The 19770-nt window shown below is 35.5% G+C and overlaps 1 protein-coding gene across 1 annotated transcript; it reads right to left on the reverse strand.

Annotated features, from left to right (window-relative positions):
* Nucleotides 1-15868: 15868 nt before the first annotated feature.
* On the reverse strand, nucleotides 15869-19495 carry LOC104101322 (L-ascorbate peroxidase 2, cytosolic). The gene is made up of 10 exons (XM_009608760.4): nucleotides 19359-19495; nucleotides 18415-18543; nucleotides 17817-17991; nucleotides 17653-17718; nucleotides 16944-16992; nucleotides 16727-16812; nucleotides 16552-16631; nucleotides 16336-16438; nucleotides 16188-16246; nucleotides 15869-16089 (listed from the first exon to the last, which is right to left on the reverse strand). The coding sequence occupies exons 2-10, from the start codon at nucleotides 18531-18533 to the stop codon at nucleotides 16074-16076; spliced, it is 753 nt and encodes a 250-aa protein (XP_009607055.1). The 5' UTR covers nucleotides 18534-18543; nucleotides 19359-19495; the 3' UTR covers nucleotides 15869-16073.
* Nucleotides 19496-19770: the final 275 nt, after the last annotated feature.

Consider the following 19770-nt stretch of genomic DNA (forward strand, 5'->3'; position numbering starts at 1 on the left):
GGTTTTATTTTATTTATCATATTTTGAATTAGAGAGCTTGATTTTGGGAGATTTTGGAGGGGATTTTCACGATTTGGATCGGGGTAAGTATTTTTTACTCGGATTTGTCCATTATTCATGATTCCATCTTTGTTTTTATCATTTAATTGGTGATTTGAATTGGAGAATTGGGGTATTTTGTAAAACAAACTTTTCAAATACATAAATTGAGGATTTGAAGGTTAATTTGAGGTTGGAATTAGATGATTTAGTATGGTTGGACTCGTATCGGAATGGGTGTTCGGAATTTGTGAGTTTGGTTGGGTTTCAAGGTTAGGCTCGGGGTTGACTTTTGAGTTGACTTTTTGATTTTTAGTAAAGGTCGAATCTTTTTTATCCAAAATTGCTTCCTATGACTTTTATTTATGATATTAAGTTATTTTGGCTAGATTCGAGCCGTCCGGAGTTGGATTTTGCACGGGAAGGGCTTATTAATAGATTGATTTAGCTTGTTTAAGGTAAGTATCTTGCCCAACTTTGTGTGGAGGAACTACCCCTTAGGATTTGGGTTGATTGTACTATTTGAACTATGTGGAAGACGTGTACATGAGGTGACGAGTGTGTACACGGACTTATATGTGAAAATTGACCGATTTAAACTCTTAGGTTACTTACAAACATTTCATTGAAGTTGTTATTGATGGTTCTATGTTTTCTTGTCATGTTTATTCTTACATGATTTAATTGTAGTTGTTATTACATGTTCTAGTTTCCATTGTCGAGGTCACACTTATATGCATTTATTAGTAGTTGTTGTTACAAACTATTCTTTTCGTTGTTGATTTATTATCACGCATTTAGTCGTAGTTGCTATTTTATGCTATCTCTTTCATTGTTAAGCCTATGCTATCCATTATAATTTGAAGTTCCATTTTATGGAAATATCTTCGTTGTTGAGTTATTGAAGTTGTAGTTGTTGAGAGCTATTAACACGTTTGTGGTTAAAATTGTTGGTCATTAGAATACCTTCCTTGTTGAGTTATTTCTCGTTCATTTGTTATTATTAAGATTCTTGTACACATTGTGGTTGAGATGTGCGCTATATGTTGTGGTAACATTGGTACTATTGGTTTTGGCAATGTTGTGGCATATGAGAACATGTGGTGCGAGTTGATTATTGTGTTGTGATATTGATGCACATGCAGCAGTATAATGGCTGGTATTGATGCGCATGCGGCGAGATAAGGTGATATTTATACACATGTTGCTAGTAAGAGAATTACTTGAAACTACGCAGTGAGATAAGGGGGCTAAAGTGAGTGTAGCTATTTCAGAAAAATATTTTTAAAATAAATACAAGGCTCACGCGATGATATAAGGAAGATTATAGTTATGACTTATGAAATGTGAATATGAGGTGTGGTACCTCGGTTGTGATTCTTGTTGTAAATTTTATGTGAAAAGACTTGTTGATTTTAACGGTTATTGTCTTTCCTTCATTCGTTTTACTTGTATTTTGACTGTATTAGATCACTTGTTGTTCTTATCATATGTTCATACTTTGTTGTCCTTTATTTTATAACTTTCCGTTGTTAGTCTTATATCATCATTTTGTTTGTTGTCATTTATTTCTTTACTTTCCATTATTAGATCACATTAATATTTTGTTCAGGTTTTCCATATCTAATGGGTGTCTTGACATGGCCTCGTCACTACTCTACCGAGGTTAGGCTTGATACTTACTAAGTACCATTGTGGTGTACTCATGCTACACTTCTGTATATTTTTGTGCAGATCCAGGTACTTCGGCCCGTGCCGGATGCCAGTGAGCTGATTTAGACGCTTCATAGACTTCAAGGTATACCTGCTTGATGCTCGCAGGCCTCGGAGTCACCTTCTACTTTTGTCTCTACTACTGTTTTTTCATTTTAAAACAATATTGTATTTAGATATTCCTAGTGTATTTCTTTAGAGCTTGTGACTTAGTTCCACCGGTCTTGGGGATTTTATGACTGTTGTTCCATTTTGGTTTCATTGCTATATTTTATCAGTTCAATTTTATATCTTAATTATTATTTCTGTTAAGTTCTCTATGTGTGTTAGGCTTACCCAGTCTTAGGGACTAGGTGCCATCATGACTACCTAAGGTGGGATTTTGGGGTCGTGACAAGTTGGTATCAAAACTCTAGGTTCATAGGTGCTATGATTCATAAGTAAGTTTAATAGAGTCTTACGGATCGGTACGGAGACGTCTATACTTATCTTTGAGAGGCTATGAAACTATTAGGAAAATTTCCACTTCTTTGATTCATTATCGTGCGGATTTGTTGATTTCGAAATCAAAGCCTTTGTTTTTCTATTCTCTCACATATAATGAGGACACGCACTGCTGGATCAGATGATCAGAGACCCGCGCCCCTGCTAGAGCCGCGAGAGGCCGAGGCTGAGGAGGGGCACGTATTACAGCTAGAGCACCTGTCCAAGCAATGACTAAGGAGCCACCAGTAGCTCCGATTGGGGGACAGGCACTCAAGGCGTTTGTTGTTACCCCTGGACTCCAGGAGACTTTAGCATATTCTCTGAGTATGTTCAGCATTTAAGCTCAGGAGGGATTGATCCCCATTGCACCAGCTACATCTCAGACTAGGGGAGGAGCTCAGACTCCCGTGACCCATACTCCAGAGCAGCGGGTTCATGTTGATCAGGTTCCGAGAGTTATGCCAGCACAACCAGTTATTCCGGTTCAGCTTAAGGTAAAGCCAGAGGTATTTGAGTAGGAGCAGAGGAGACTTGAGAGGTTCAATAAGTATGACCATCCTACTTTCAGTGACGCAATTACTAAGGATGCGCAGGGTTTTCTAGACAAGTGCCACTGTATTCTCCGCACCATGGGCATTGTGGAGGTGAGCGGAGTTGCCTTTACTATATTTCAGATGTCAGGAGAACCATACAGGTGGTGGCAGGCTTATGAGGATGGTAGGCTAGCTGATGCAGCCCTACTCACTTGGGCTCAATTTTCAGATATGTTTTTGAGGAGTTTGTTCCCCAGACCCTCCGGGATGCATGGAGCACAGAGTTCGAGCAACTACATCAGGGGACGATGACAGTGTCAGAGTATGCCATCAGATTCAGTGAGTTTTCCCGACATGCACCTGCTTTGGTTTCTATAATCAGAGAGAAAGTCCGCAAATTCATCGAGGGGCTCAGTTATGGTCTTAGATTCAGCATGGCTCGGGAGTTAGAGATGGATACTGCATTTCAGCATATTGTAGAGATCGCTCAGAGGATGGAGCATATGCAGGAGCAAGAGAGGGAAGATAGGGAGGCCAAGAGGCCTCGAGATTCTTGAGGATTTAGTGGTGCCCGCGCTGCAATTTCAGTTCGCCATGGCAGAGGTTATGTGAGTCGATCAGTTCATTCAGCACTTCCAGCTACTCACAGTGCTCTCACTATTCTGAGGTCTGAGGTCGCCCATTATACACAGTCATTTTCTAGTGCACCTCCTGCATGGGGTGCCTTCAGTGGTCAATTTAGTCGACGGGGTCAGATTCTGTTTCAGCAGGCATGCTTGTCGAGAGGTTGTTTCGAGTATGAAGATAGCATGCATATGGTGAGGGACTATCCCAAACTTAGTAGGGGTGCACCTCCACATGATCCACAGATTCCACAAGGTCCACAAGGTTCACACACTACAGTTGCTGCTCCACCTGCACCGCCAGCTTGGGGTGGAGATCAGGCGGGTGGAGGTCGTCCTAAAAAGGGAGGCCAGGCTCGTTTCTATGCTTTTCTGCGTAGAACTAAGGCTTTCACATCATATGCTATCATCACAGGTATTATTCCGATCTGTAATAAGGATGCATCAGTTTTATTGATCCAGTTCCACTTATTTGTATGTGCCATCCTACTTTGCTCCATATTTGGATGTATCTCGTGATTCTTTGAGTGCTCATGTATATATGTCCACGCCTGTATGAGATTCTATTGTTGTAGACCGTGTTTATTGGTCGTGTTTGCTCATTATACCAGAGTTGACCTTCTGCTACTCAGTATGGTAGAATTCGACGTGATATTGGGAATGCCTTGGAGAAAGTCAAGTTGATTCACGATTGGCTTCGTACAGATCAGTCTAGGCAGAAGAGTTATGCTGATTAGAAGGCTCGTGATGTAGCATTTATGGTGGAAGAGAGGGTTTTTCTCAGAGTTTCACCCATGAAGGGTGTGATAAGGTTCGGGAAGAAGGGCAAGTTGATTCCTCGGTATATTGGCCCTTTTGAGATTCTTAAGAGAGTGAGTGAGGTGGCCTACAGACTTGCATTGCCACCCAGCTTATCGGGAGTTCACCCAGTGTTTCATGTTTCCATGCTCCGAAAGAATTTTTGTGATCCGTCTCATGTATTAGATTTCAGCTCAGTCTAATTGGACAATGATTTGACCGTGGTATAAGGGTGGGTATTGTTGCGCATGCGGTGAGATAAGGTGGGATTTATACGTGTATTGCTAGTAAGGGAATTACTTGAAGCCACACGGTGAAATAAGGGGGCTAAAGCACGTGTAGCTATTTTGGAAAAATATTTTTAAAATATATATATATATATATATATATATATATATATATATATATATATATACAAGGCTCACGCGGTGATATAAGGAAGATTGTGATTATGACTTGTGAAATATGAATATGAGGTGTGGTACCTCGGTTTTGATTCTTGTTGTAACATTTTATGTGAAAAGACTTGTTGATTTGAATGGTTATTATCTTTCCTTCATTCGTTTTACTTGTATTTCGATTGTATTTGATCACTTATTGTTCTTATCATATATTCATACTTTGTTGTCCTTTATTGCCAAAATTTTTGTTATTAGTCTTATATCATCTTTCTGTTTGTTGACATTTATTTCTTTACTTTCCATTATTAGATCACATTAATTTTCTGTTCAGGTTTTTCATGTCTAGTAGGTGTCTTGACCTGGCCTCGTTACTATTCTACTGAGGTTAGACTTGATACTTACTCTGTAATATTGTGGTGTACTCATGCTACGCTTTTGCATATCTTTTTGCAGATACAGGTACTTCAGCCTGTGGCGGACGCCAGTGAGCTGATTTAGACGCTTCAGAGACTTCAAGGTATGCCCGCTTGATGCTCGCAGGCCTCGGATTCACATTCTGATTTTGTCTCTACCAATATTTATTTTTATATCAAAATAGTATTGTATTTAGAGATTCGTAGTGTAGTTCTGTAGAGCTTGTGACTCAGTTCCAAAGATTTTGGGGATTTTGTGATTGTTGTTCCATTTTGGTTTCATTGCAATATTTTATCAGTTCAGTTTAATATCTTAGTCTCTATTTCTATTAAATTTTTTATGTGTGTTAGGCTTATCTAAGTCTTAGAGATTAGGTGCTATCACGATTACCTAAGGTGGAATTTTGGGGTCGTGGCAGAAGTTAGTTGTGGTGTTTTGAGCATTTGGACAATTTTAGATTAGGTATATGGGCTTGTTGGAATAATTGGACTGGGTTAGGGGGCTCAGGTGTGTTTCTGGGTGATTTCTAAACATTTTCCTTTATTTTTCCATTGCTGGTTTTCTGGTGCTGAGCAGTGCTTCGCGATCGCGGATAAGTGTAGCTGGAAGGCGAGATTTTCCTTGTCACATTTGCATGGTTAGTGCCGTATTCGTGGAGGGATGAGGGCAGGAGCATCGCATTTGCATGCAAGGGTCCGCGTTCGAAATAGAGTGGTGCCAGGCAGAGGAATTGCCCTTGTGTTCGCGGAGGATGGCTCGCATTCGCGTAGGCTTGGGAGTTTGGGCGTCGTATCGCAAGAGTGACTTCGGGTTTGCAAAGTGGAGCATCAGCTGAGCATGATTACTTCACGATTGTGAAAGGTATGTCGCGATCGTGATGCATATCGTTGGGCGGAACACTTAAATGTTCTATTTCGGAATTTTACCCATTCTCTCATATTTTGAGCTCTAGACTTCGAGAGGTAGAGATTTTGAAGAAAACTTTCTCTACTACATTAGAGGTAAGAATTTTTCACTTGAATTTGGATTTATATCTTGATTCCCCATGAATTTCTACATCTAAAATATGAATTTTTAAAGTAAAATTTGGAATTTTTGTCTACAACTTAAGAGGGTATATTTTGAAAATTTAAAGGTTGATTTGGACTCAGTTTGTGAATTTAATCACATATTTAGACTCGTGAGGTTATGGATAGTGGGGATCTACCCCTTGACTCGGGTTCAACCGTGTGGGTGGGTTCAACCGTGTGGGTTGGGATTGAATTTCGTTGACTTTTAGGATTTGAATAAAGATTGAAGTTTTATTATTTGGAGTTGATTCATATGGCTTTAAATGATGTTATTGAGTTATTTTTTACTAGATTCGAGTCATTTGGAGTTGAATTTGGACGGTTAGGCGATTTTTGCTTGATTTTAGCTTACCAGACGGAGGTAAGTCTCTTGTCTTACCTTGTAAAAGGAAATTCTCTCCATAGGTGACCAAATTGCTACTTGATCCATGATTTAGGAGCCATGTATATGCTAGGTAACAAGCATATATGCGTAGCTATGTTTTGACCATATCTGGTATTGTTGACTTGAATTATGCTTTATTTGGATTATGTGAAGTGATTATCCATGTTCAAATTAATTATATGACTACATGACACTTTATATTCATGATTTAGGAGTATGCCTAAGATTATGACTTGTTGAATTTGCATGAGGGATTGTTTTTCCATTTTGATCTTTATTATAAATCTGTATTCATACACGTGTCTTATTGCTCCATGATTTTGCGGTTCCTATGGCTTAAACGACTCATGATAAGTAATATGATTGAACTTGCGCATGCTTAAATAGCTTATTGCGCTGTTTAGACAATTGAATTACATGATTAGCTATAGCTATCTTTTATTCATTTGAGCTTTTATCCGCATTTATTATGTTTGGTGCCCTTTTTATCATATCGTTTCATACATATATGCATGAGTGAAGAGTTGGTTATTGAGGAAAGTTGATGATTTTGGCACTACGGACACTTGAGCGGATATTAATTATTGGTTATTGATCATTATTATAAAATGATCAATGTTTGAATATGGATCCATCCCTCCAAAGTCTAGTGATTACCCATGTTACCTAGGGGCCCTATAAGTGTATGCACCCATGATTTGTTTGGTACTTGTTGGACACGTGGCATGTGGCAGGTACATAGATTTGTGCTATCAGTTATTGAAAAAGGGATCATGAACATGTATATGTATATTTTCTTAGACTCGTGCATTGAATTGATATAAGTATTGTTAATATGTATCATGTCTTATTCAAGAATAGAGATGTTGATATTTTATTTGATCTCTGTTATATGTAAAGCATGAATAAATTTTGTATGAATTGTGTTTGAGATTTCATACTCATTGATGATATCATGCCTTGTTTAATATATGATTTACACTTTCATTTGATTATTAGATTGTTAGTGAGTATCGATGTCGACCCCTCACCACTACTTCTTTGAGGTTAGACTTAATACTTAGTGGGTACCGTGGTTTGTACTCATACTATATTTTTACATATTTTTGTGCCGGTTCTGAGGTTGGTTTTAGTGGCATTCACCCACAGAGTAGGAGGCTTTGTGAAGACTTCGTGGTGAGCTGCTCTACTTGATCGATTCGTAGCACATGGAATCCCCATCCCTGCTTATCTATTATGTCTATCTATCTCTTGCAGACAGACATTGTTATTCTGTTGATTTTACATACTCTTGTTAGATGCTTGTGACACTGGATTTTGGGCTTGGTAGACAATTGTGGTCGTATAGACCCTATCTCAGATAGTTTATCTGTATTATCAGTTTAAGATTATTACTGTTTCTTATTATATCATGGATTTTGTTATAGATTTGGTTACTCTGCTTTGGAATTTAATTGTTATTGTGTTAGCTTGCCTAGTGAGAGAATTAGGTATCATCATGACCTTTGGTGAAATTTCAGTTCATGACACATTAGTTGGAAGGCGGCTCTGCAATTTGTTGTTGCATTTTCAACCACAGAGGCTAAGTATATGGCAATTACGGAAGCAGTGAAAGAGGCTATTTGTCTACAAGGCTTGGTAAATGATCTAGGACTAACTCAGAAGAAGATACCAATATTTTGTGACAGTGAGTGGCATTCATCTTACAAAGAATCAGATGTTCCATGAGCAGACAAAGCATATTAAAGTTAGACATCACTTTATTCGAGATATTATATCAAAAAGGGTTGTTAATATGAAGAAAGTGTATATACATGATGATCCGGCTGATATGATAACCAAGGCAGTCCCGACCAATAAGTTTAGGCATTGCCTAGACTTTATTGGTGTATGCAGTACTTAGTAGAGCCCTTGTGAGGGCTGAGGTCAAGGCAGAGATACGACTTTCATGTTGAAGAAGAGAACTTAAGTCAATAGAAAGATTTGTTATTTATGTCTTGAACAGTTTCATGGTATTTTTAGAAAACTCATGATCTCTATAGATTTGAAAAATCCATTAATCTAATAGATTTAGAAAAGGAAAACTTATTATCCCTGTCGGATTGAAAAAACCTTTCTCTTACACGTTTGAGACTATTTGGGATCTATATATAAGGATTGTAGTTGACAATTTTATAGATTATACTGTATTTTTCTTCTCAAAACTCTCAGCTAAACTCTCAGCTTTTGCTCTGAGAATTAGGGTTAGCTGAATCTCGTTAAATTCTTGTGTTATTTTTTATTGTGTACAAGCAAGTATATTAGGTGTAGTGATCGATATAAATACTGTAATATTTGTTTTTAATGAATAAAATGGGTGATGGACCCCATATCACTGCACAAAGCGTGAAACGAAGCACTGCTTCGTAAAGTGAGTCACTGGAATGGAAGTTGATGTGCTTTGTTAGAAGAACAAGTGTTACAAAAATTTGAGCTTTTCCTTGGTGAAGACAGGAAGCAAAAATATGTGCAATACAAAATTTAGAACTTTCAAATGAAGATGATCCAAGCGATGATGCCACAATTAATGAGAGACTTTGGTGGAGGTAAAGTTGGCTGATGATGGCATAAGATTCAAGTGTAGCAACTCATAAAGTCTATTTTTTATCCAGAATTGTATTAGAAGTCTCTGACTTTCAAATGCTTCACTAGAAAAGAAGATAAAAAAAATTTAATAGAGGTTAGATTATCGTGATAGAACTTGACAACAGAGATCAAGTTTTTTTTATAGATGGAGCACAAAGAGTGTCCAAAAGCATGACATTAGTATTAGAAATCTTTATTTGAGTAGAACCAGTGTGAGTGATAAAATAATTTTACCGTCACCCATGAAAATTTCAACATTGCATGTTTATGAGATTCTGTTGTGACATCCTGAATCAAAGATATAAGAATTTGTAGGTGATTGATGATTGGAGGCAAAGTTGTCCTTAGCTTCAAAATGATTGTGCGACTTTGAGCGACACACATCAGCCGTACGTGTCACCAATCTTTTGGTATAGTTGAAACTTTAGCTTATCTTAATTATTATCTCCATTTTGTTGGTTGCAAGAATGTGATTGTCTTTGAGATGTTATTTCAAAGATCAATTTGAGAAGCGATGATTGTTTGTGTAGGATTGAGACTTTAAATTGATCTCTATGCAACTGCAACAGTGTGCAAGATGATGATTTTTTAAGATCTTGGTATATGAGAAAGATTTCAAAGTCTGTGAGTTTGTGAAATAGCTTCTCAAAATTTAGAGTTATGTTATAACAGTGGAGATTTTATAATACTCACACCGTCGTATTTCCGCTGCAATATCTGTTCACTTGAGTCAGTTGCCCTTGATGGACTTGGCAAAGTCAAAGGGAACGTTCAGGAGCAAGATGATGGGCTCACGATGTCCCTCAAGAATATACGTGCTACCTCTTTAGCTTTGCAACCGACAGTGGTGGCCGAAAATGTTGCATACTTGGTGAATCTATCGACAACCACCATAATGGTGTCGAATCCCTCTGAATTTGGCAAACACGTGATGAAGTTCATGGTTATGCTGTCCCATGGCTTCGCCGCAACTGGCAGCGGATCCAGGCCACCCAAGATCTTGACTTATAGTTCGTCGTCGGCAATTGGTGAACTAGCTTCTCTAAGAGCATTAAAGTGTGTTCTGACTTCTTCAAGTTTTGTAACTGATTTTGCAAGCTGAAAAAATGAGTGTACATTTTGCAGAGGAGGCAATGGCAACAGTTGGAGAAATGGTAGGGTCAACAAACGCCATAATTTCTTATCAAATCAGTTGATCTTGAAAAACAAGTCTGATACTTAAGATTTGAAATATTAATATTATTTCAGACAATAGTAATTGGTGGGCAGGTTTGATTCTGTTGAGATTCCCAATTAGCTGATGACTGTTGAGGAGCATCATAATTTGAGTCTTCCATGTAATAAAGTTCAGGTTATCTTGTCGTTTAATAGGTAACTAGCAAGCCAGATTGAACTAGCATGAGCGGCAGGTAAAGACGGATCCAGGATTTAAACTCTACGGGTTCAACCTTTAAGATTTTTAGTATTAAACTCATTATATCCTTAAAGTTATGGGTTCATATATATAATTTATTGCGATTTCAGTGAATTCTTGCGCATAAATTTGTGTTTCAGATTGAGTTCCTTTGAACATGTTGCTATAGGGTTACATCCACAACCTGGTGGCCTGAGGGACTTCAGCTGCATCATTGGAGGTAGGGACTAAAAGAAATTGGATCCAACTTGTGAGAGTTTACAAAAGTTCTTATACCATAAAGAGATTTAGAATGAGAGCTATGTTTTATTTAATGATAGTTAACCTAACAACTGAATCTAATCTTGTTGATAAGGTTAGCTAAGTTTATTCAAATAATCACACGAACTAAATCTATTGGATAAACTTATCCTAACAAACTGATAATATGATTTTATTTTCATAATTTTAACCATAATAAAAATATATAGGTAAATTTAGATATTTTTTTAAGTATTTTAACACGTAAAATCACTATGTTTATGTTGGAGCTCCGTTAGATCAATAGCAAATAGTTATAACGTATTACTAAGGATAAAATTAAAATACTTCATATAGTAAAGGGATAATTTGGACATTCTCCATAAAATAAATGAGGTTTGAACAATTGTAATATTGACCTCTTAACTATTTGACTGTATCTTTAAGAACTCGTGGTTGACTTACAAAGTATTTATCAAATTAACCTAAGGTGCGTGTTTGTATACTTTTTCATATATTTTTATTTTTGGGGGGTTAAAAGTCCATGATGTACTTTTCCAAAAACATAAATTTCTAAAGACAATATAAAATTATTTAATAACAAAAGATACTCAAATCACTTTATTTAAAGATAACAGAGAATAATTTGAACTCCCTTCATTTAGTTATTAGCCAAACCAAGATTTTAAATCTAAGAATCATTAATATAAGTAACATACTCACATAAACATCTATTTAAGTAAGAAATAAAAAAATAAAATCATACAATATATGGCTTGCAGAAAATATATTGGTAAAATACCATGTTTACATATACTAAATGAGTTAGAAGTTTTGCTCACTAGTTAAGTTGACTTATAACAAAATGTAAATTTTCTAACAAATTTGATATGGCAACATAATTATAAAGTAATTATCGGTATGATCAATTAAATATTATAGCGTGCCTATCGTTTGACTACATCTACATATGTGTGGACCAACGGCGGCTTATGCTCATGAGCACAACACATAAAAGATAATATTATATTCTTTATTCAATCCACGTTTACATAGTACAAGTGCTTACTCAATATGAATTGACATACTACCAAATAAGTTTTACTATTAAATCATTAGTAAAAGATTTTATGAATTTGTTTCCTGTAGAGATTAACTAAGCCACTGCTTTAAAGTGAATGATAAAGTATTATTTGGAAACTGGGGACTTGAGACAATAAAAATTGTATTGTAACAAGCTATATTACTATAGAGTCTAGATGATTTTAAGTCAAAAGTAATGCTACGAGTTTGAGTCAAATGAATCATGAATGTTTGTTCGTACAACCTCTTAGAGTCGCCATTTCAAACACTTTTTGTTGGCGCTCTTTGACACTAGCTAACACAATTTAATCAATCAACTATATATGTCTCGATTATTGGGCATATACTATTAACCATGCATTTAGATATAGTATATTCTAATAATTGTCATAGTTAAAAGTCTAAGTTGGAGATTATTGGAATATATATTATTAACCATGGGTTTGGTTTGAATATAGTATTTATTATAAAATAATTATTTATTCAATTTTAATAAAGTTTTAAATAGATCATATATTAGCTTGTGTCATTTGCTTATATAGTAGATGATTTAGTGTATAGAGTTTAGCTTATACACGGAAGATTAGATCATCGGTTTTTATAAGTATAAAGTTTGAGTGCACAATCTAATGATGGAATTGGAGAAACCATCATGAATGATTGTAGCACAAGATTAAATATAATTTATCTTGATCATGGGAATGGTTTAATTCCAACTTCTTTTGCTAGTACATTTTGTATGTATGAACGAACCAAGTAGAGATAAGTATTTTATACTGACTTAATAAAATAAACTCTCTAGCCATTAAATGTATTTATACTCTTAATCTTGATATAATTATTATTAGTTGTGTATATTATTATTGTTTTGATTTATTAAAAGGCAAAATTTTGTCATGGGTCAATATACCTGGTAAATTGGATAATAATAATGTATATTGGCGAAGTAACAGTTAGTTGATGAAATACATGTCTCGGTTTAGAGATTGATGATACACCTTTATGAAAGTTTATAAGTTTTCATGTGTTAACTCGGCCAGTGGATTTTGTATCCGACACATGAAATAAGTTAAGCGAAAGTCTAAAGGAAATAATCAATAAATTAAATCGTCAGTAATTTAATTTAATTGATTAGTATCTGAATCTTAACATGGGGAGTTAAATAAGATTAAATTAATGAATTTCGAAATTATATAAGGAGTTCAATTACGAATTTTTAGTGGAATAATTCGTAATTAATTATGGTGGATATTAATTTCGAAAATTAAAAATTAATTCCATAATTGGAAGCCTTGTTAATTAAATTTTGTGGTCCCTGTTGTGCCTAAATAATAGGAAATAAATGAATCATTTTTCTGGTGGAAAAGAAAACCCAACAGATTTTGGAAAAAGGTTTTAACCTTTAAAACTTGTGCTATAAATACATAAGGTTTTCCACCTAGAGGAGGAAGAACAAGGTGGCCGAAATTTTCAGCCTTTTTCCTAAAAAATTTCGCCCACACGAAATTACTATTTTCGGATATTATTTGGATAACACAGTAGAAGACCGTGGAACATTCGCGAATCTTTATCATGCTGATGATGGAGAATTCATTGAGTTGTTGTGGAATTGAAGGCTCGCGTGATAGAGAAGTTTTGTTCACACTTCAAAAGGTAACCCGTGAAATCCCATTTATACTAGTTGTCTAAATTAGATGTGATTTTGATACTGAAATTGCTTCCGCTTCTTATTATAATCCTTCATCGATATCATTTCATTCCATTCCTATCTTAAAGTCATCAGAGCCTATTCTTGTGCAGGCCATCAACTTACTATGTAGGCAGTTATCTACACAATTCAAGTAGTACTTTTTCTATTTTAGGCTCGTTTCTGAAATAAAGATTTTTAGTTCATCATGAACCAGTTCAAAAATTCAAGTATTCAAAATTGTAGGAATGGCTTGTTGACCTACCAAGCGTATTTAAAGCCAAGAACTTGACACCTCTTTGAACCGTTTACTGAAAGAAAAAAAAAAGTGGAAACACCAAACTGGAAATTGGATTATTGACTTTTTTATTTGTCTATAAATGGAATAGACATAATATATATATATTCATGCTAGTTAAAACATATGACGAAACATGCCATTAGACTATTCAGCTGCGTGATAAAATTAATTGGAAATCAGCGGACTCTAGAAAGTAGTACTGACTACAACTACAAGTACAACAGCAAGCTCTTAATCCAAAATAATTTTTTATTAAAAAGTTATTAAATTTGCATGATTCATTTATTCAAAATGGCAGCCCATTATTATGTTTAATTTTCAAAATTTTAATTTGACATTAGGATTATTAAAGACAATAGGTTGGTATATTATGCCTGGAAGACTCTTCCCCTTCTTTTTCTCTCTTATGAAGTTAAGACAGCTGCAAAGGCAACCAGGACATTTACTCAGTATGATTCTTTTCTTTACTTTCAATTGCGTTACATATTTTTCATGAACATCACTGATGCCTTCTTTTGTTTTGCGAGATACTAGAAGAAAGCAGGAAATAGCTTGGAAGTCACGAACACAACAGGTCCATTCAAATTTCAAACTCGGTATTTCCTATAAATAAATAAATGGTAGAAATGCTATGCACTACTATCAATGAATACTCACTCTCGTCTTAGTAGTTAGTACAACTTATTCGGCTTGAACTGCTTGTATGTTGATAATTGAAGTTCTATTTGTCTTTCCAAATTCTTACAAGAAGTTGCTTCTAACGGTAGTAGATAGCAAGACAATAAATTGCGTCGAGAAAATAAATTCAAGATCGAAAATATCGCAACAATCGTAGTATTTGATTTCAAATAATTTGAGTGTACAATCTCTATGAATCTTCTCATTCTTCTTTCCAATAGTAAATAAATTCAAGGGCCTTTGGGCTTTATCTTGAATATGTAGTTGTTGCCACGAACGATGATCTTGTTCTTGAGCTTGAGCTTGATTGCTTGAACTTGAACTTGATTTGTTCTTCGTTCTTCAGCTTGAACTTGAAACTTGTAGAGGAATTTGCAGTGTTTGATCCACGGGCTCTTTCTTACTTCTTGTTATAACTTTTGATGTCTTTTCTAGGTTATGAAGACCCATATTTATAGTTGAAGAGTTGTGATAAGAACAAACTCTTTCCGACCAATCAAATTGAAGTGTGACATGGCCGCATTTGATTGGCCAGAACATGTCACTTGCACATGTGGCGCGATTTCATTAGCCTTTTAATGTGACTTGGCATGCCTTGTCATTTTGACACATGGCATGATCCTATTGGCTCTTCCGCTTGACTTGGCGTGCCACGTCATTTCACATGTGGCACCAAACTGGGCCTCTAGGAAGATGATATCTTGGGTCTAATGAAATGGACTCATCACTTTAGCCGTGCCACGTCATTTCACGTGTGGCACCAAACTGGACCTCTAGGAAGATGATATCTTGGGCCTAATGAAATGGACTCATCACTTTAGCCCAATGGATTAAGACTTACTCATTTTGTCCATATGTATGACTTATATAATTAATTTAATTATATATTAGCCCATAATATTTATTTAGACTAATATATCTTAAACTTAAAATATAGTCCAAATTATTTTATTGAATCTAAATTCAATAAAATTTGTATGCCTTCAAGCACCATCTTGCAAATTGTTTGGCCACCAAATATAAAATTATGCATGCCTTTGTTTGTTTGACAATGAGCAGGACGTAAGACCAGATAGAGTAACAATTTTTCACGAAGATAATCAAACACGGGTTTGCTCTTTCGTTTTGACCCACCAACAAAATTTCTCTCATCTCTAGACTATTTTTTGCTAGGTTTATGTCCCTTGGAAATTGAGTGCAACTTTCGACCAAAAAAAAGAAAGATCAGCAACATTTTCACATTACCAATGTCTCTGTTTCTAGGAAAGTTTAGTTTTGGGTTTTCAATCTAAGGCTGGCATCTTTCAAAGTGGAGAAGTACCAAGTTTTAACAACAATATTAAGGTACCAAAATGGAAAATTTTCAGACACAGATAACTTGCAAAAAAGGAATACAAGTCTTTATCTTATTTAGCTGGAAGAGAGTGACAACATCATCGTCTAATAACAGCTGCCAAATTCAAATCCTAGTATAAGCAGCAAAAGAAGACAAAAACCAACAATTCCACCAAAAGCTTCCCTTCAAAAGTGAAACATGAACAAGCCACATGCCACCACTCCCAACTCTTCCTCCTATCGCAAGCTTAAGCTTCAGCAAATCTGGCATTAATAACAAAATGATAAGTGAGATACAGTATAGAAAGCTACATCTTCTAAGCAGATTTATGGATGAATATTCAATTTAAGTATATGCTTACCCCAATTCAGAGAGCTTCAAGTGAGCCTCAGCATAGTCCGCAAAGAAGGCGTCTTCATCCTGATATAAGCAAAGAGTTGCTGCTATCAGTCATGGAGCAGGTGTTTTCATCTTTAAATGAAACAAATTTACAGATTATATATACTGACCGCAGCATATTTCTCAACAAGGGGGCGGAAAGCAGGATCAGAGAGGAGAGCCTTGTCTGAAGGCAACTGCAAAAGCCCTTCTTTCTCCCCACTCAAAAGTTCCCTGCAATAGCAATTATGTCCCATAAGCAAGATCGACAGATAATAGTTTGCAGTAACACGGTATTCCACAAAATTGAGAACTGAAAAAATAAACATATTTGATGGTAGTCTTACGTAAAGTATGAGTTGTCAAAGATGAGGGGATTGGTAGTCCAAGGTCCCTCAAAACCAGAACGTTCCTTGTGGCACCTTCCCTGGAGCAAATTGCAATAAGAAATAAGTACTTGACAACAGAAGCTAGTCTGCTCAAGACAAGTAGGTTTAAACACAATAAAAGCAGGCTACAAACCAAGGTATGGCCACCAGAGAGTGCAACAATATCCTTATCAGATAGACCCATTTGCTTCACAAACACATCTCTCAAGTGGTCAGAACCTGCATTAGGTTGACAGATGATTATCAAGGAAGGCAAATCACAATAAATCTTAAGCTCCTTTTCAGTTCTGTTTCGCAGTCAAATTGTGCTGTATAAAGCTGTTAATACAATTCTCAAAGGAAGAACTTACCCTTGGTAGCATCAGGCAAGCGACCTTCAACGGGTGGCTCTGTCTTGTCCTGTTAATGGAATGTTAAAGATAGAAATCTAGTTAGGTTCAGAACTCGCCAAAATAAACAATTTTAGCATTGGCACAATAAAGTCGCAAACAGACTATTACAAACATGTTGAATCACAAAACACGGAGTATAAAAAGAGGCATCAAAATATACAAAGAATATGGAATTTAGCCACAGAACCAACAGAAAACTAGTATTGATGTGCACACAAGCTAACTCAGAAACCACCAATTATCAAAAAACATAAATTAGCATCTAGTTGGTATATATGTGACTTGGCATTCCTTAGTTAAGAGCGACGAACATGGCCACATTTGAAGATATAAGTAACACTAAGTTTTTCTTAATTGAGCAGGAAAAGGAAGATAAGAGTGTAGGAATCATCAAACTAGAATTCAATGCAGGAAGTTCTTTACACATACCCTTATCACTAGTGAGGCATATGCATATCATAATGTCCTGGTTAACCAATATCAATAGGGCAATATTTCACTAAGAATATTGGCAAAGACTTTTTGCCAAAAGTGTAAAATCTGGATAAAGGCTCACACTATCCAATGTCATTACTTCCTTGCTAATAAGGCCTCAAGTTGAATAAAGTACGATTCATTACACATGTCAAATAAAATTGCTAAAGGCTGCAGAGACAGTCTCACTAACCTCTCTACCAGGGTGAAAGGGAACATCAGGTCCTCCAGTAACTTCAACAGCAACAACTCCAGCTAACTACACAAAGAAATAAATAACAAGTCATTTCTGCACTTTGATTTAGCAAATAAAATACATAAAATACCAAACCTAACAATCAACACAAGAATACATACTTGATAGAAATCACCATATGAGAGGATAGGAAACTGCTCCTTAATGGGCTCCAAGAGTCTTATAGCAATGTCAATACCATTGTTTGCTCCATGTCCTTGCTCAGCCTTGAGCCTCATGGTACCGAATGGACCTCCAGTTTTGGAGCACACATCATAGGTACCAGCAGAGTGCCATCTGAGACAACAGAAAATATTTTAAGAGCCACAAAAGAAATTACCTTTTTTCCTAGGAAATATTTTCTAGGATAAGAAAAACTTCCATCATCCCAGTTTACATGACACTTCGTATTTCAACTATTCTAAACTGTTTAAAACCATTCCCCCTTTAATACACAAAATTCTGAAAAATAAAATTCACTAAACTATTTTATCTTATGTTTTCACCATCAAACTAACCATTCAGCCATTATTCAAGTCATAATCCTACACATATGTCAAATTAGCATATTAAACACTGCCAAATGGAGGAGAAATTCCTTTTGTTTTAATAATTGAGTAATTTGATAGCTTCTTTTGTTATGTTTTAAGCATTTACAAAAAAGTAGAAGGGCAAATGAAATCTGCACTAGCAGCAAGAAACTAATTGAAGAGAACATACGCAAGACGGAGCATAAGAGGAGCGCAATTCTTCTCAGCAATGAGTCCTCTGAGTTTCCTCTTACATTTGTCAACAGCCTTGAGGTACTCCTCGCTTACGGTGGGATAGCACTTACCCATAGCAATTGTTCTACACAACATTCAATCACAATAAGATCCAAGTTTCAGAATCCAATACACATAAAAGTATTAACAGATCATATGCCGTTAACAGTTACCATACATATCTATTGTTAGATTTGATCCAGAAGGCGCATGTATATGTCAAAAAAAACATTGTAGTTAAAATAAGCAAAAAAACACAAATATAATGTGTGTTATATCTTAGTTAAAACCTTTGGTCAAACTAAATCATAGTTAAAACACTTATACACATCATTAGCAATAAAAAATCTATACAGTTTTTGAAAAACTAAAAATAATATAAATTGATATAATGTCTTTAAAATCATGGATCTGCTAATATTAGGAGCACATAATCCATAAAAAGGTGTTTCAGAAACTAAAACCTCATACCAAACTAAAAACTTTAGATTAAAAATCTATACAAATTTTAATTTTAAAAAAATACATACATACACATTTTTCACACCATTTAACCGAAAAGAGCTTGAAAACTTTAATCGACATACAGTTTAAATAAAATTAATAATAATAATTAAAACATTGCTGTGCTGGAGATCAACTTCATCTATTGATCCGACTCTGTAAGTAACACATACTTCAAGAAAAAACAATAGTCCACAGATCAAAATAATAACGTAGTTAAACATCTATACACATTTCATTTTTAAAGGATCTACACACATATTTCACAACATTAAGGCCATAAAAGAGCTTGAAATCTATAATCGAGAATAAAAAAAGTGAATAAAATAAATAAAATTAAAAAAACACTCAACTACAGTAGCATTAGAGATCGGAAGATAAATGAAATATAAGAACCTGAAGAAATTGATATAATCGTGTCGAGGAGAAAAGGCAAAACGTTAAACCCTATAAAGAGAATATGACACGAGGAGACCACAAGCACTGGAAATGGGGGATATAAAGGGTTTTGAATTGAAGGAAGAGAACGTTCTAGTAGGTGAATGTGGACCGTAGGATTAAGGATGATCGGGCGGCTTAGATTGAGATATGAATTGAACGGTTGAGATTTGGTTTTTTATAAGGGTGAAGTAAAGTATGGATTCGTTGTATGGTAGGTGAGTGAATTGAAAATCGGAGGAAAGTCGGACGAAGGATTCTTTGTTATGGGTGTTGGATTTTTGTGCATCGTGGACGTGGACTCCATCATATCAAGGGACTTTGAATATTTATGAAATGACTATAACACCCATAAAAAAAGAAGAAGAAA

Source organism: Nicotiana tomentosiformis, chromosome 2, assembly GCF_000390325.3.
Source record: "Nicotiana tomentosiformis chromosome 2, ASM39032v3, whole genome shotgun sequence".
Taxonomy (NCBI): Eukaryota; Viridiplantae; Streptophyta; class Magnoliopsida; order Solanales; family Solanaceae; genus Nicotiana; species Nicotiana tomentosiformis.

Excerpts from the sequence above, each read along its gene's own strand:
- LOC104101322 (XM_009608760.4), bottom strand. The coding sequence starts at position 18,533 with ATGGGTAAGTGCTATCCCACCGTAAGCGAGGAGTACCTCAAGGCTGTT. Across the intron at positions 16,439-16,551 it reads TTTGACAACTCATACTTTAC|GGAACTTTTGAGTGGGGAGA; the intron begins GTAAGACTACCA and ends TTGCTATTGCAG. Across the intron at positions 16,247-16,335 it reads TTGTTGAGAAATATGCTGCG|GATGAAGACGCCTTCTTTGC; the intron begins GTCAGTATATAT and ends TGCTTATATCAG.